This window comes from Myotis myotis, unplaced genomic scaffold (assembly GCF_014108235.1).
Source record: "Myotis myotis isolate mMyoMyo1 unplaced genomic scaffold, mMyoMyo1.p scaffold_m19_p_4, whole genome shotgun sequence".
NCBI classification, from domain to species: domain Eukaryota; kingdom Metazoa; phylum Chordata; class Mammalia; order Chiroptera; family Vespertilionidae; genus Myotis; species Myotis myotis.
In genome coordinates, this window is record NW_023416346.1 from 110,650,101 (window position 1) to 110,668,975 (window position 18,875).

At 36.9% G+C, this 18,875-nt stretch overlaps 1 protein-coding gene across 1 annotated transcript in view; it reads left to right on the forward strand.

The window, feature by feature from the left end:
* DMD (dystrophin) overlaps positions 1-18,875 on the forward strand; it is a 1,824,373-nt gene that overhangs the window by 1,139,110 nt on the left and 666,388 nt on the right. The window contains exon 50 of the mRNA XM_036304100.1: positions 3,478-3,595. Within this exon, the coding sequence (XP_036159993.1) occupies positions 3,478-3,595 (118 nt within the window). The remainder of the gene's footprint in view (positions 1-3,477; positions 3,596-18,875) is intronic.

Sequence of the window (18,875 nt, forward strand, 5' to 3'; positions counted from 1 at the left end):
TCCATGTTTATTTCCTGATAATGGCAACAACTGAAATTCACCATAGGCCTTTGTTGCAAATGTAACTATGTGAAGATTGTTGATTTTTACAGAAAAATATTAAAACTATAAAGAGTTTGTTAAGATATTTTCTTAGGCATCTAAATATTTAATATTCAACTAAACATACAGTTTTCTATTTGACTATTACTTAGGTAAATTTTTATTTTAACAAATACAATAATAAAGTGTAATTCTTTCTGAGAGCCTAAAATGACCTACTTATAGTATGTATGGCTTCATTGTTTAACTCTCTTTTTCATAGGATTGCTATTTATAACCACTTCCTTCAACCCTGGGGGGGACTTAGTAGGATTAATGACTTCTGATTCACTTTGTATTTGAAGTGATTTTTTTTTCCTTCCATCTTTGCTCAGTTAGTGGAATCCATGATGAATTCTCATCTCCAAGGGGTAAGCTGTTTTTAGTAAAGTCCAGTAGCTTGCTTACGATTCCTTAGATTGATTCCTTTCTTGTGTTTGCTTCTTCCAGAATGATAGACTCCATGTAGACATGCTCAATTTCCATGCTTAGATGCAGTTAAGCATGTGATGCTTTTAGTTTTGTTCACTTAAGTTATATATTTAATGAGTATCTGGGCTCACATCAGAAAAATAAATCAGCATGACTAGCATTCTACTTGTTTAGGATGACAAGTAGAGGTAACTAAAGCTAAACAATAGAAGAGGACTAGAGGTCATATCATGATGAAGATGGGAGATGAAACATTGCTTTTGAGACAATAACATCTGAATTGGGGACAGAGAACAGAATTTCATAGATGGATATTTGGGAGGTAGGTAGTTTGAATAATCTTTATATCTAAAGTACTTCCTCGTCTGTGGGTGGCTCAATGAAGAGAGATGAAAGTCACTGCATTTGACAAGTTATGGGATTATACAGCTAAGTTTCAGGTCAAAAAAATTGTAATAGCAAATAGATAGAATACACTAAAAAGAAAACTGAATGAAAAGAAAATGTTTCCTCTCAATGAATGGATCTGTTCTGTTCACTAGCAAGAAGGTCTTTCAGTCACTGTTTTTATAATGCCTTAATGAAAACAATACTTGAATGTATGCCATATTAAAATCTTTCCCTTTGTTTCTGAGGGGAAAAATCAAAGGAGAAAATTCCCATTCTGCTCTACTGAGAAACCATTATTTAATGAGTATATTAGTACATTATAAATTCTATAGCAATATATGTTTATTATTGTACCATTTCCTTTTTGAAATGGATGTTTATATGTGTTGACCAAAGAGCAGCATAAAGAGTTATGATTTCATTTTGAAATACTTTAGAAAAGCATAGTTTTATTGCAGTTGTGATTCTCCTTAGATTTTTAAGGAGGCTGCTTCAAAGGATGTCATTAATAATCTTCTCAGGTGCTAACAAAGCATGTGTCTGTTAGCAGAATTAGAGAATCACCGAGAGAACAGGTTTCACAATACCCTGAAACCTGCTTTGTTCATTAGAGAGGAAAATGGCTTGTTATAAGACTAAATTGACATGCTTGCTAATTCAGCAGTAAAAGCTATTCACTGTGGTCAGGTTTAATATTTAGAGCCTGGTAAGTTTAACATTAAAGTTGATAAGTTACTTCTACAACATACTTCTTAGGCAAACTCATTCATCCTAAAAGAAGAAACAAGTGTATAGCCTGCATGTATCCAGACGTGAGAAGCAAAGAATAGCCTGGTTGTCTGAGTGTGAATTAATATTAAATCATAGAAAATAACAAATATAATCTTTTTCATACAAAAATTTCCAAATATAAAAAACATATTTTCATTTAAATTGCACAAAATGTACATAAGGATTTCGGTCATTACTATGTCCGTAACACCTAGAAGAGTACCTAGCACTGGTATTTATAAAATGAAAGGATGAGTTAGTTAATGAATGAATTTATGTTCTTTGCTAGGTTATGAGTATTTAGAGTTCTTTGTTAAATTTGAAGGAAATATTTGACTTTATATGAGGTTTCTGTATATGTATTTTTTTTTAAATCCTTCAAATGTATTAAACATTTAAGAGTTAGGAATTCCAAAGTACCTTTGCAGCTTGCTATGTCACAGATGACCAGAGTTTAATATTCTAACCCTGGAAAACATCTTATTTCATAAAATCTATCTACTACTATATGGATCCTACTTTTAAAATTGTTCAGTACTCTCCAACTGACTTATGCCACTTACTTCAATAGCTGTCTTTGGCAATTTGTTCCATAATTCAAACACCCTTTTGTGTAAAGAAACCATAAAAGTTAGAAACCTGAAAATTGGATTTTTCTTCCAAGCAATCACAGCTTACAAATGTGGAAAATTTGTTAAAAGTTAGCCCCCTCCAATTTGCAATACGGAGAGGGGAAAATGCTCAAAATAGATGTGTGATGTTTTGATAAGTTCTTTCCATTGATTTTAATACTACTAAAAGCAATCGAGCTTAAATCACAAGGCCTATCTTTCTATCTCTTCTCCAAAGAAATACAGTAGAATGATCAATATTTGGCCTTTCTGAAAACTAAAATCCTTAGACAGTCAGCAGCAGTCAAAGGACATAGTAGATAACTAAGTTTCACAAACGTTACTATCTATCACATTTCATCTCTTCACTTTCATCAACCTCACATGGTGGTAGAAAGAGTATTGGGTTTAAACCCATAAAGAATTCTGGCTTGGTTATTAATGTAGTTATTAGAAAAATAAAAGTGATAAAATGTGTGCAAAACATCTGTCACATGGTGGTTATAAACTAATAGCAAATATTCATTATACTTCCAAAATAAAATATATTCAGTTTTAGAACAAGGGATATATCTTTTGTCCCCAAACTTCTTTGCAACTATCACTGGGTTTCTGGCCCTTTATGTAAAGAGAGTAAGATAACAGAGATAATAGATGGAAACTTTGAGGAAAGATGGATATAGCTCACCTATATCACATCATTTTATAGGTGAGGAAACTCAGGTAAAAAGATTAAATAAGTTATATCTCTTAAATCACTTCTGTGCTTTTTTTCTGTTTCTAACATATACACCTTAATTTTTACACTGTGCAGAATGAGATTACAAGTATAAATAACTCTCTCTCTTAAATACATTGTCATAATTCAAAATTACATTTTTACTCATGGCACTCATATATTGGATTGAGTAAAACGAGGTACTCTGGAATGAATGTCTAAGCTCTTAAGGAGTGAAGTAAATCTATAATTAATATTTTCATTGGAAATATTTTTTGTATCTAAGAATGAAATACATTTCTTGTTAAATTGTTCTCTATAAAGCCTTATGTGTTAGAGATTTATATCCAGTAACATCTTTTTTATTTCTTAAAGTGCTTTGGTTGGTTTGAAAATCACACTTTACTTTGTATCACATCAAAGGAATGTACAAGGCTATAGAACCTCAATATTAAGTTCTATTTGTTCCTTTAGGCCACGCTGCAGGATTTGGAACAGAGGCGCCCCCAGTTGGAAGAACTCATTACTGCTGCCCAGAATTTGAAAAACAAGACCAGCAATCAAGAGGCTAGAACAATCATTACTGACCGAAGTAAGTATTTTAACAGGCAGTGAAACTTAAGGAAAGGTAATGTAAAAAGTTTCAATTATGAATTAGTTTCATGTGCCTCCATCACATTTATAAAAAGAGTGCCAGAAGTTGTAAATTATAACTATTATACTAAGATTTTCAGTTTATGATGTTATCTTTCAATAACAATGCAATTTCATGGAATAGAGCACATATAAATTTGGTCAATCCAGACTTACACAGTTGCAAAGCATGGAGTGGTGGGAAAGCTGGTGTGACAGAACTTTTGCTCCTCAGTCATCATCTGTCTGGGCTGGCTTCCATGGAGATGCCAGTCTCTCCCTCACAGTATTGGTTGTTGGTCCAAGTGGGCAGTTGCTTCCTGGACCATCTTTTGTTACCATCTGCAGTGGCACTTTCAGATATGGACGGCTCTTTGTGACTTTGATATACTCATTGTGCAATATCAGAAATCACTGTACCGCTCCTTATGGGGTGGGTGGCAACTGTGGGAAGCTGTTTAAGGACCAAAATGACTGTGCATGGGGTGAGGAAGAGGGATTGAAAGAAGAATAGGGATCTTAGAACAGGCCTAGGCTTTTGAAACTCAAAAACCAAGAATCTGCTCTGCAGCTTTATCATCTACATTCTGTTTTGTAAACACTTCCCTCAGGAAGTGGAAGCCAATGCCTAGCTACCTTCTAGGTAGCAGTCAGTATGTGGTGTGTATGTGGTGTGTGTGTGTGTGTGTGTGTGAAATCTTTGCAAAATCCTGTCAGCTAAATTTCATAATCCCCATTTTATAGATAGAAAAAGGTTCCCAAGAAAAGTTAATCAAATTGCTCAAGCTTATAAAATAAGCAATTAATAGAGTTTATAATTTGCAAATATTTCTTTGTGACTTGTAAATCTGTGTTCCTTCTAGTCTGTTTACAACTTCCTATCTTGTTTTGTTATTTTTCTTAATGACTGTAATCACTAGTACTAGGATTAAATACTCCTTCGATCTGCAAATATGTATGTTTTTATTCATTTCCTAAAGACATTTCCTCTTTCAGTGGCAGAAATTTTTAATTAAAATAGACTTTTCTTGATTTTGACATTTTAACTCTTTATAGTTGCTCAAACAGTGGATTTGGATATATGCTAATGTATTAGTTTGGTAGTACTAGCCACTGTAACAGGTAAGCTCCTGATGCAGTACAAAGTAAGCAGCCTTCTATGAAGTCTTTCAAGGATCCAAGCTCCCTCCAGCTTTTGCATCCAGAACATCAGAGTCCTATGCATTTAATTGGAAGAGGAGGAATGAGTATTACTAATAGTAATTTATTATGATCCAGGCCTGGAAGTGCACATTAATTCTGTTCATAGTATGTTCACTGAAACTTGTCACATGGCCACACCTAACATCAAGAGAAGCAAGAAAAATTGTCCAATGTCAAACCCAGGAAGAAGAACAACTAGTTTGGTAAGGAACTAGTCAGTCTCTTCCACAGCTAATTTGGACAGGAAGAATGCACTTAAGTTGTATAGGTCCATGTAAGTTACAGGGTAGAATTTCTATAACCAGCAAGACAAGAGCAAAATTGCCTTTTGATGACCAACATAGATAGCTGGTCAATTGATGTAGGAGAGTGTTCCTCCTTCAAAGTGGAATCATGAAGCTTCACCAGATTGCAACACACTGGACCCCAAAAAGTGAATCTTAGTATGAGACTGAATTCCTATTACAGTTACACAGTTAAGTGATCTGTTTCTTGCCTGAGAAATATGGACAAAGAGGTCTACAAATCTTTGTCGATATTTGGCAAAGATGTCTACAAATCTAAACATCTATATGTATAAAACCCTAATATGCAAATAGACCAAACAGCAGAACAACCAAACAACTGAACCACCAACCAACTGGTCGCTGTGATGTGCACTGACCACCAGGAGGCATGAGTGGAACATGGCGGGTGTCGGCTGTGGTGGGATAGTAGAGCAGGTAAGCAGGGATGCCAGACCAAGCAGGGGCCCCAGTTGCTGTCATTCTGGTGGTTACTGAAAATTCTTTGCTCCTGCGTGCCACGATCCTTCCTGGCACTCACACCTGCTGCCAGTACCAGCCCTGATCGCTTGGCACCATCAGCGGGTGAAAGTGGCAGCTGCTGGCTCTGATTGCCCCTGGGGACTTCCCTACCTACCCCTGCTCCTGAGGGGTGATCGGGGCAGCAGCCGCCACTCACACCTGCTGCTGGCACCAGCCCCAATAGCTCTGTGCCATCAGTGCATGGGAGTGGCGGTGGGAGCAGGGCTACTGGCAGACAGGGGACCAAAGGCTGTGGCTGGAAGGGCCAGGTGGGGGCACAGAGGATGGGCCGAGACCTGTCCCTGTGCCCACCTCAGCCTCGCGGCCCACAATTCCTTTCAAGGTGCACAAATTCGTGCACTAGACCCCTAGTATAAGTATATAGAAAGTCATTTGTTATTTTACCAATGGAAAACAACCATTTTTTTCCCTAAGAAGAAAATAACACTAATTTATTTTGCAGTATCCATTCAACATTGTGTAAATATTTTTTATTATCCTTTGCAATCTTTTTTTGATATTGTATTGAATTCTTCATGATGTGAATTAAAATTGAGTGACTATAGCACAGGTTTGCATCTCCCTGCTAATATCCAGTGATGTGAATAGTCCTGCTTTTCTAAGCTTTTTTCTTTTAAGAATGAATACCTTTGTGAATATTTGCAGCACAGAGGAAAGATTCCAATCCAAATGGTCCAAAAAAAGCATTTTTTTAAAACAGTGTTTGCTGAGACATGTAATGTTGCTTATTAAGAGCCTAAGCCAGAATCTTAGTTTGAGATATGCCTGGAGCCTCTAGTACTGGTACCAGGATAATTCTGACAAGATATGTTTATCTAAACAATGCCATTTGCAGCCCTTCTATGCTTCGGTTTATCTCTCCATTTGAAATCTATGAAATGGGATGGAAATTCAATACTCATAAAGTTTCAATCATGTTTAAAATATAATTTTTAAATATAGACTTGGGTTTTGGGGAATGAGCAGAAATAAAATACTTGCTCATAAAATTGTATTTTCTTATTTGAAGATATTATTATTCCTTTTTTACTGCCCTGAAACTTTTAGAATACTTAAAAATGAATCAGCTAAATAAAGAAAACTATTCAATAAGTGTAGAATATTATATTGCAACATTTTTCCCTCCTCGGTAAATTCCAGTTCATAACTTTGAACAGTTGGAAAAATCTATACATCGTTATTACATTCTGTCAAGAGAAAAGTCTAGCAAAAAGCAATTCCTCTCTACTGGTAATAGCCATGCTACTATCTCAAGTAATGGGTCTATGAAATACCAACACATTTCACTGTACAAAACTATTTCCATGGTATCTGTTGTTTTTAGGTGATTATGTTGATAGAAATAATGTAATAATCTCGATGAGAGAGTAAATTTCATTTTAAGTGCATTCAAATGAGAAGTTCTCCATGTTGTTTCTGATGTTCAGATGGCTCATTTTTCTTCAATTCTTTGCTTGCTTAAATGTGTCAACCATTCCTGGTTTTGGTCCCCCTATTAGAGAGTTGCTTATTTTAGAATAAATGGAGTCAACCGCTTATAAATTTCCTTCTTTTGACATCTAGTACCTATTGTCAACCTATTATAACTACAAGCAGCTCTCAAAATTTACATCTACCAGAATGCAGCTGGCAAACAAAGAATTCAGTTCAGTAAACAGTTTAATGTTTACTCTTTGCTAGTTAATATCAGAGGTGATGGAGGGGATATCAGGAAGAACAAGATTCAGTTTTTGCCATAAAACTCATAATAAAATGTATTTGGATAAGTATATTCAGGCAAAGTAGTCTAGGATAGGTACTTCAGTATATCAGTATAACAAAAAGTTGAGAGAGCAAAAGGAGGGGAGATTGGCTCTGAATGAGGGGGTCCTAGAATGCTTCTAGGAGGAGTTTAAATTTAATATGGTCATGAATAAGGTTTTGAAAAGCAGAAGGAGGCTGGATAAGGAAGGATATTTCAGGAAAGGATGACAGGAGGATACATAATTAGATTTAGGTTAGCAATGGTATGATGGATGTATTTGTAGGAGTAGGAGAGAGAGAGAGAGAGAGAGAGAGAGAGAGAGAGAGAGAATGTTTTAGGGGACAGAGAATAAATGGAGTCAGTGAGACCATTTAAGAGGCAAGATGAAGCAGGGGGTCCCTCGGGGGTGAGGACGACGGAGCCCCAACGCACTAGGGCATCTGCATGCAGGACTCCGGAGACCAGGTTCATTGACACAGATCCATTTCATTGAGGAACTACAGGGATATATATAGCATGAGGGGACCAATCAGAGGGAGACACGTTGCTATAGGCGACCAATGGCTGAAAGGCTGGGTTACTGTGCACATGGCTCTAGGAGTTCATTCAGGCGGGCGTTGCTACTTCCTGGTGTGCCGAGGAAGCATGTCATGGTGGAGTGTGCTCACACCATTGCATCAGCCACAGCGCTGAGACATACTTTCCGAGCTCTACGTACAGCAAGAGAGCCTAAGCTAGAGCAGTAACAGTGGAGTGAAATGAAAAAAACTGAATTAAGATATGTGGTGGAGTTAGCATTAACAGGATTTGGACATTGACTGGATGTGTGGAAATGAAGATCAAAGAGAGAGCTCACCTCTAAAGATTTTGACATTCAGTGATTTGGGAGATAGTGATATCATAACCAGAGACAAATTCAGTTCAAGGAGTTGATTGTGTATAATAAAATGTGTTTAAGGTACAACCAGTGACCATAATGAGGATTGGTTGAAAACACAAGTAGAAATTTCAGGAGTAAAGTTTCTTCCACACAGATTGGGAAGGTCCCTAGAGTGGATGAGCTTGCACAGACAGGGTGCCAGTCGAAAAGAAAAGTAGACGTGGGGAAGCAACTGGAATGTGGCTTACATTTAAGAAACATAAGAAAAGTTAGCACTACTCCTCCCATTGGCAACTTACAATATAGGTGCATCTAGAGACAAACACACAATGAACAATGAATGTATAGGATTGTACTATATTTTTTCCTGTATCTTCTGTGCAACCAGTCTAGTAAGTTTCCTCATTCATAGGGATACTTTGAATATGATAAGGAGGTGCAGAAACCTTTTAGCTGAGAATTAAAGACTGATAGATGATAGATAGATAGATAGATAGATGTATATATATATATATATATATATATATATATATATATGTAATTTCTGACTCAACTCTCATTATTCTAGGACAAATAATCGTTGCCATTTGCCATCTAGGTCTAATGAACACTTTTGCTGTTTATTTTTATATGTTTAAGTTATTTTTCAACTACTTTGCAGAGTAAGAATGAAGAGATAGTTAAAAAAAACTGTTTTAGAAATTTTTATAAGAATTAAACACAACAAACTTCTAGGTATCAAATCAAGTTTGGTGCACAAACATCATAAATGCTTAGTGTTCCACATCATTTTAGCAAAAAAAGTTGGTTCAGGTTCTTCAAGGAAAATATTAAGTGATGAAGTCCTTCCTGTTAAATAACTGACTAGATTAAAATACCATATTTTCTCTGTCCTTAGAAATATATTGTTAGCTCACCAACCTTTATGTTTGGGAAAAAGCATCTAGATTATTATCATTTGAAGACTCACAGTCTAAGATTTCACCTATATGATCAATTCACCATCATCATTAGAGTCCAAAATACTGGTTTCTGTTTCTTTGCATTTATCTTCCATTATGTCTAATAATTGTGAAATGTCTTCCTCTGGCAATTTTCTTATCTTTGACATTATGAGAATAAAATGGAAAGAATATTCAACTGTGTTCAATGAAAGCTAAAAGCAGACTCCAAAAATGGTGTCTCCAGTATTATTTTATATCTTCATTAAATATGATGCAATGTTTTTGGCAATGTAATGATAAAACTAAAGGATGCAGATTTTTTTTCACTATTGTATCATCCTCCTAAACAATTCCATTACTTTTCCATTTAGTAATCATTTTTGCATACTTAAGATAATTTGAGTAATGATGAAATAGCAAAATATTTCCAAATATACAAAAATATATGATCACCAAGACAACACAGTGTACCTTAGACTTCTAAAAGGGTTCAGCAGACCCACATATAATAATTGAAAAATAAAATGAATTGTATTTTATTTAAAGAATAAGTAACATATCCTTTATCTTTGGTAGACCATGAGGAAAAATAAAACTCACAAAATACAATTTTTACAAATAGAACTTCTCAAAAAAAAACTAAAAAATTAAATTTTGGTTCAGTGGACCTCCATAGTATGTCAAAGATTAAACAAAACATCACTTCTTTGATCCTACTACACAAATGAGAATTGTATTAGTATTCTCCACATACATTTATAGTCATATGCTGCATAAAGACGTTTTGGTCAACAATGGACTACATATACAGTGGGGCCTTGACTTATGAGTGTCCCGACTAACGAGTTTTTTTGAGATACCATCTGTCTCTCCGCCGATTTTTTGCATTGAGTTGACAGAGTAATTTGAGTTAACGAGCTCCTTAACGAGCTCGGTCCCAGAACGAATTAAACTCGTAAGTCAAGGCCCCACTGTACAACTGTGGTTCCCGTGGTCGGCAAACTGTGGCTCGTGAGCCACATGCGCCTCTTTGGCCCCTTGAGTGTGGCTCTTCCTAAGCCTTAGGAGTACCCTAATTAAGTTAATAACAAGGCACCTACCTATATAGTTTAAGTTTAAAAAATTTGGCTCTCAAAAGAAATTTCAATCGTTGTACTGTTGATATTTGGCTCTGTTGACTAATGAGTTTGCCGACCATTGTATATGATTATAATGGGCTGAAAATTGCCTATTGTCTAATGACATCATAGTCATTATAATTTGTAGCATAACACACTAGTCACATGTTTGTGGTGATGCTGATGTAAACAAATCTATTTAGCTGACCATCGTATAAAAGTATAGCACATACAACTATCTACAGTATATACTTGATAATGGTAATAAACTATGTAATAGTTTATGAATTTACAATATTATACTTTTTGTTATTCTAGAGTGTACTCTTTCTATTTATAAAAAAAAGTTTGCTATAAAATGGTATGCCATGTTATGCCAGCAACGTCATACATTATGTGTTCACCACATCTCTATACCATCTAGGTTTGTGTAAGTACCCTCTATGGCAGTGATGGCGAACCTTTTGAGCTCGGCGTGTCAGCATTTTGAAAAACCCTAACTTAACTCTGGTACTGTGTCACATATAGAATTTTTTGATATTTGCAATCATAGTAAAACAAAGATTTATGTTTTTGATATTTATTTTATATATTTAAATGCCATTTAACAAAGAAAAACCAACCAAAAAAATGAGTTCGCATGTCACCTCTGACACGCGTGTCATAGGTTCACCATCACTGCTCTATGGTGTCTGTACAATGACAAAGTCACATAATAGTGCATTTCTCATAACATATCCCCATTGTTAAGTGGTACATGACTGTGTGTATAGACATAAACATATAGATATAGGTATATAGATATAGATGAAGAGGTAGAGATTAGAGATAGAGATAGAGATAGAGATAGAGATAGAGATAGAGATAGAGATAGAGATAGAGATAGAGATAGAGAGAGAATTTTTAAGAAATTGGTTCACGCAGTTATAGGGACTGGCAATTCTGAAATCTCCAGGGCAGGCTAGAATGATACTCAGGGAACAGTTGATGCTGCAGTCTTGAGTCCACAGGTAGTCTGGAGGCAGAATTCCTTCCTCTTCTGGTGACCTTGTTATTTTTGTTGTTTAGTGGTTTTTTTTGTTTTCCATTTTATTGAATTTATTGGGGTGACAGTAGTTAACAAAATTAGCAGGTGCACAGTTCCATAACACATTATCTGTACACTGTATTGTGTGTTCCCAACCCCAATCAAGTATCCTTCCATCACCATTTATTCCCCCTATACCCTCTTCTACCTCCTCCCAGCAGTCACCACACTGTTGTCCCTGTCCATGAGTTTTTTCTTTTTTTTCCTTTTTGCTTGATCCCTCCTTCCCCAACCCAGTCCCATAACCCCAGACCTGACAACTGTCAGCCTGCTCTCCATCTATGAGTCTCTCTCTATTTTGCTTCTTAGTTAATTTTGTTCATTAGAGTCCACATATGAGTAAAATCATATGGCACTTGTCTTTCTCTAACTGGATTATTTCACTGAGCATAATGTTCTCCAGGTCCATCCATGCTGTCGCAAAGGGTAAGATTTCCTTCTTTTTTATTGCCAAGTAGTATTCCATTGTGTAAATGTACCACAGCTTTTTTATCCCCTCATCTACTGATGGGCACTTGTGTTGCTTCCATATCTTGGCAATTGTATATAATGCTGCAATTAGCATAGGGGTGCATACATTCTTTTGAATCAGTGGTTCTGGTTTCTTCAGATAATTTCCAGAAGTGGAATTCCTGGGTCATACAGCAGTTCTATTTTTTAATTTTTGAGGTAACTGCATACTACTCTCCATGGGGGCTCAGTTTTCCATCTTGAGATTTTCAACTGATTAGATGAGGTATACTCACATTAATCTGCTTTACTCAAAGTCTACTGTTTCAAATGTTAATCACATCTTAAAAATACCTTTACAACAACATCTATAGCTGTACTAAAAAACAAGGCATCATTTTCTAGCCAAGTTGACACATAAAATTATCCATCACAGTGAGGTTCATAGTGGCATGTGTTTCTTCAGATATAAATTTCATAATTTTTTAAATTTTCATTAGCATCCAGTTAATAGAGTAGCTGGAAATATACATTAAATAATATAAATGATCTTTAACATCTTAATGAATTTCAGAACTCCATCAGAGTAATTATAACTTGTACATTTAAAAATTACCTACAAAAATAAATTTATGTGTTTTTCTTTCTTTATAGAATTTTACTTATGTTGTGTTAAATTAACACTAAATATATATCATGAAATAATTCTGATATAATGTATATCATTCTTTAATTCTATAGGAGGATTAAATTAAATCATTTTTGAATGAGATTTAAAATCTAAATGAGCTGTCATGATTATATTCAATTATTAATTTTTCATATGAATGTGTAATAGGAAAAATGTACTTTATTCAAAGTGACATAGCTACAATTATCAACATAAATAGTCCTTACTACTAATCCCTTATGTTTTCATTTTGTTTCTTTTAAGTGAAAGATGTGGATTAGCAAATGTTCTACTTTAAAAACCAAACATAACGAACATAACTATTAAATAAACCAATTAATAAAAATGATTTTCTTTTTTGTTATGATAGAATAAATGTGATGATGAATAAATATAAAGAATATCACACTCTGACAAAGCAAGCTGATAAAACAAATACAAAAGAGAGCTATGCCCACAGGGGAAATTCCAGTTTTCCATAGGCTAGCATTTTTTTTATCCTCATCCAAGGATATGTTTTTATTGATTTTAAAGAGAGAGAGAGAGAGAGAGAGAGAGAGAGAGAGAGAAACATTTATGTAAGAGAGAAACATCAATCGGTTGCCTCACGTTCACACCCCAACTGGGGATCAAACCTGCAACCTAGGTATGTGCCTTGATCAGAAATTGAACCCACAACCTTTTTGGTGTATGGGACAATGCGCCAACCAACTGAGCTAGGCTAGCATTTTTATCTTATGACCTAATGGGGCAATGCAAGTAGAACTGAATACCTGTTATATTTTGATCCCGAGCATAAAGAGGAATAGGACTCCCTCCTGGTGACACCATGAAGTTTAGATGAAGCTAAGCCAAGGGTTAGATATGTGCCATGGACTTCTAAAAGATTCTCTCAGCTCTCCTCAGGTATTGGAAGTGTTGGGATTATTTTGGAGCTGCCATTTCTTTCCTTACCAAAAGGTCCTCATTAATACTTTGAAGCACCATAACAAATTGCTTGCCACCAGTCTTTGTCCTGTTGTACCTGCCTTTAGGGGAGTGTTTATGAAGTATGCAGGAAGGATGAATAAATTGTGACCTTTCTACATGCAAAGGATAAAGCTGGGCTCATTTTACTTTAGTCAGGAAAAGGAGTTTGCAGTTACCTATTCCTGCCAAAAAACCACCCCAAAACCTAGTGCCTTAAAACAGCAATAATCATGTATTATTTCTCACAGGTTTTGTAGGTCATAAAATCATGAGTGACTTGATTGAGTGGTACAGGCTTGGGATTTTTCATGTGGTTGCAGTCAGTAAACTGGAGCTTCAGTCATATGAAAACTTAACTGGGGCTGGAGCCGCTGCCAAGGTGGCTCGCTCATATGGTTTGTGAGGTAGTGTTGTCTAGGTGGTTCCTCTCTACGGGAGCTTCTCCATGGGACTGTTTGAATGTCCCCATGACTTTGTGGCTGGCTTTCCCAAGAACAAGTAAACATGAGTACAAGGCAGAAGCTCTAATGCCTTTTTTGACCTAGATTTAGCATTCAAAATATCACCTCTTCAGTGACTTATTTATCACCAGATCATCCCTGATACAGTGAGGTGGGGGAAGGAGAGGTGCCAAAAGGGCATGAATACCAGGAGGTGAGGATCATTAGTGACCATTTTGGAGTTGATTGGCACAGGATTTATCAAGACTCTATATCAAAGTTTTCTGAAACATAACCCCCATGTTGCTTTGTCCCCATCAGACACTGCAGCAAATGCCAATGTTGTTCTTCCCCTGAGAATGGCAGATGACTGGTGTGTGCCCTTATTCCTGGATGTGCACGCTGAAAAGGACAACGCCCACTAAGACCTTTTCCATAGCTATGGACATGTTTAGTTATCTCAGGTCTATTCAGCCTGGCTCCACATGGGGAAGTGTAGGTTTGGGGAAGACTTTTTGAGCTTTGTAGGCCTAACTGAAAGACCCAGGTAGAAAGTAATTGGTTATAGGATGATGATGACAAAAATGATGATTATTTCTTCCATGTTGGTGAGACAAACACATAAGAATGCCTTTTTCTTATTGTCATTCTAAGAGTAATGTACTACTAAAATCAGTGACACTAAAATGAGAAAACATGGTTTAAAGTATTGGTTCTGCCCTTTAGTGACAGTGGAACCCTTGGCAAATGATTTAATCTCTCTGACCCTTTGTCTTTTCATCTGTAAAACTGGTCTCCTAATGCCTTCCATTCCAGACTGCTGTTAGGACTGAACAGAATGACATATGATAAAGCCCTTTTCAAATGGCAAATCACTACACAAATACCAGTGTCTTAGTCAACTTGGGCTGCTCTAACAAAGTACCATAGACTAGGTGGCTTAAACAATAGGCATTTATTTCTCTTAGTTCTGGAGGTTGGCAAGTTCAAGATCAAGGTGCCAACAGATTTTGTTTCTGGGGAGTGCCCCTTTCCTAGCTTACAGAGTGCCACCTCACTGTGTCCTCACGTGGTACAGAGAGAGAGAGAGATCTCTGTTCTCTTCATCTTTTTTTTTTTTTTTAAGGACACTAATCCCATCATTGGGACTCCAACCTCATGACACCATGTAAACTTAATTACTTCCCAAAGGCCCAATCTCCAGATATCATCACATTGAGGCTTAGGGCCTCAATATGTGAATGGGGTGGGGCACACAAATATTTACTTATATAAAAACCATGGGTGGTGTTCATCATGACCACCAGAACCGCACCAAGCGGAAGGAAGTTAGTCCTGCAGGGGTTGTCTTGGCAATGGCTGCGCCCTCCCCGGAGCTGTTTCCAGTGAGGGCGGGGTTTGAGGCAGGAACCCACCCTCAGAGCGTGGACCCACTGAATCCTGGGTCATTTTGCTAAGGGCTGCGCCCTCCCCAGCTATTTCCCGTGTGGCCTGAGGGAAGAACCCACCCTCAGAGTACCAGGAGCGCCCAGCAGCAGTCAGTCCTGGGTTGCTGAGGTGGAGGCCACAGCGTGGTAGAACTCTAGGTCTGGCCCAACAGGGGGCATGGCTGACCTTCAAACCAGACCCTGACAGTAGAAAGGAGGGAGCCCCATTCCTCACAGAATCCACTGTTGGATAGCATGCTGTCAGTGGCCTGCCAGCCAGGAACCCCATTTTCCTGCACCCCGGACCCTGACAGGAGGGTGGAGAGAGCCCCTTTCCTCACAGAATTGACAGGTGACCAGTTTGTTAATTAATTCCCTTTTTAAAAAAATATATTTTATTGATTTTTTACAGAGAGGAAGGGAGAGGGATAGAGAGTTAGGAACATCAATGAGAGAGACACATCGATCAGCTGCCTCCTGCACACTCCCCACTGGGGATGTGCCCCCAACCAAGGTATATGCCCTTGACCAGAATCAAACCTAGGACCCTTCAGTCCGCAGGTTGATGCTCTATCTACTGAGCCAAACCAGTTAGGGCAATTAATTCCCTTTTAATGTGCATGAATTTTGTGCACCGGGCTACTAGTTCAGTCCATAACAACCAGCTATCCTCATTATTGAGGTCTTTTAGAGTCAACAGTGATAGAGTCCTGATGTAAGGTAAGAGTTTTTAACATCTAGAACATGGGTACATGAAGGTTGGGAATTTTATTACTTGCTCAAGAAATTTGTCTTCACTGAGAGTGTTAATTCTCTTAAATTCCATCTAGGGCCTTGGGGGGGAAATATGTTCTCTATCCAGATTTTCTGAATGAATTAATAAAATGCTATATGATATTCCTTCAAAATTAAGATAAAGTAAAATATTTATATACAATATTCTATTTTTAAGGTTTCCAGCTACTGCAGGGTCTTGTTTTATTGCTATCTATAAGTCTAACCTTGGGTCGCAGGAGTGAAGCCATTGAGAGTTCCCCACAAAGTCTGTAGGGCAGTGATAGAAACAGTAAACCCGACCATTGGATTCAGATTTTTCTTTCATTCAGGAGCCATAGACCTGCTGCCTTGGAACAAAGATAGCTTTCAGAATTGGTGGAGGGAAGGAAAAACAGAGTCATATACAAGCCTGAGTCACTTGTTATCACAAAAATGTGTAGTAAACAACAGAATGTTTGAAAAGATAAAATTAAGTCCCAAATTTACAGAATAAGAACAAGAGGAAAACACCTCTTTCTATAATTAAACAGAAAATGGTGCTGTGACTTGATAAAATGCAGTCAACCTGAAAATGTGAACATCAAGTGTAATTGTGCAGAAAGATAAGGTAATATGAACAACATAGGTGCTTTGCCGGGGTCCAACCCCAGCAGGCCCAGGGGTCCTCAAAGGTGTAGACGGAGTCGGCGAAGAAGGAAGGACATGGAGACAGTGTTCAGTTGATCAGCAGCCTAGCCAGGATCTCCAGCCAGGATCTCCAGCCAAGTTCTGGTCTGGATCTCCAGCGAAGTTCTGCTTAGGATCTCCTGCCAGGGTCTGTGTCCATGTTCTCTTGCTAGGTTCTGTCTCTAGGTTCTGAGGCCAGTTTCTGTCCAGGATCTTTTGCCGTTCTCTCCAGCGAAGTTCTTCTGTCTGTAGGTTCTGTGTAGGTTCTGTCTTCTTAGTTCTGTGTTCTAAGCTCTGTATTCTAAGTTCTGTGTTCTAACTTCTGTGTTCTAAGTTCTGTGTGTTGCTGTCTTGTTACATCTGTATTTATACCAGTTGATTCAATCCTATCAATCTCTATTACAAAGGTTAGGGCGTTTCTTATCTCCATTCCAGGGAGTAAAGATTATGTGGCTTAAGCATGATTGTTCGTAGTTAAAGTGATTAATTACCCGCCTGGCACTTAGTTAAGAGGTTTTATTCCCTCCCTAACTTCAGGGGAAAATCCCTGGGGAAACAACCTTTCTCAGAGACCTTGGTTAAAACACATAGTGCCAAGAAGGTGAGCAAACATATTAAGAACAGTATGCCATATATGCCGGGTCCCTTGAAACAGCAAGCATGGACCGGCTCCCGGCAGTGCTTGTTGGCATGTTGAAGGAATAGCACTTTACCTGCTCCTCATTAAGGATTTGGTTTAGTCTTATCTGTTCTAGAGCTAAAAAAAGGGGAATGTATAGTTCTTTTGGAATATAAAAAGGGGGACTTCTCTTTATTATTAGTAAGATTTATAAATTGCTCAGATTTTTAGAACATCAAGTTATGTGCCTCTTAATGTTAGGTACCATGTGAAACATAGCAGGTGCGCACATAAGGGGCATAGTATCATAGGGAGCACATAGCAAAAAATGGGATGGGATTAATTTTTTTCTTAGCATCTGGCAGGGCACGCAAAATACCCACATTTCATTCTCAGTAGCAAGGTGTTTCAGTAACTGAAAATATGCCCTAGAGAACTCCAGAATATATGAAACATTTCAGACAGTATGGAGGTGTCAAATGTTTTACTTATTCATTTTACAAAATCAAATATTACTCAGATTCTAAAATATCTCATTTTATACATAATAATACTTGAGATGTGTTATGTTTTATATGAATTAGATCAAGAACCCTAATACATATATGAGTTGATTTGATTTCCACAATATCACCTAAAGTAGATACTGTCCTGATTAAATAAATGAATGAACCAAGGATCATAGTTATTAATACAATGGTTCAAAGTCACACAGATAGAAAAATGTGAGAGCCAAGATTTAACCCAAGTGTTTCAATTCTAAATAAGAGTGTTAGATGGGTGTTCTTTTCCAAACACTATGCTGAAAGCAGACAACATTTGAGTGTCAGTTACTGAAAGTTTGCTTATTTATACTTATATACTCATGACTACATTTATATGTAAATCTTATATACACTGATGATATATTTATATAAATTATTTACTAACTTGTGACAGTTTATTTAAAATGAGTTAAATATATTGAGTATTTATTGAATCATGGGACTCAAAGATTTTCAGAGAGACTCATTCTGGTAAATTAAGAAAAGTCACCTTTAAACCATCTTAGGAAGAAAAAAAAATATGTTTAAAATTTTTAAAAACACCTTTGTAGTAGGAGACTCTATTACCCCATTCCACTGATAGTGCAGAGAAGTATATGGGAGAGGAGGAAACAGGTGTCTTTCTTATGTGTCCACAGTTGTAAGTTACTAAATACTAGAAGTTAAGAATTCCAAGTGTTGTTGTGTCTCTCCGACGACTCTCTCTCCTTCTCTCTCTAATATGTGTTTTATCTCCCTGACTGAACTAGAAGCTTCAAACGTTTACTCCATATTTGAATTCCTATAATTCTAACATTTTATACTGAAAATAGCAGGCATGCCATAAATACTTGCTGATTGAATGAAGCATCTCACAGGGGAGCTGGAAAATAG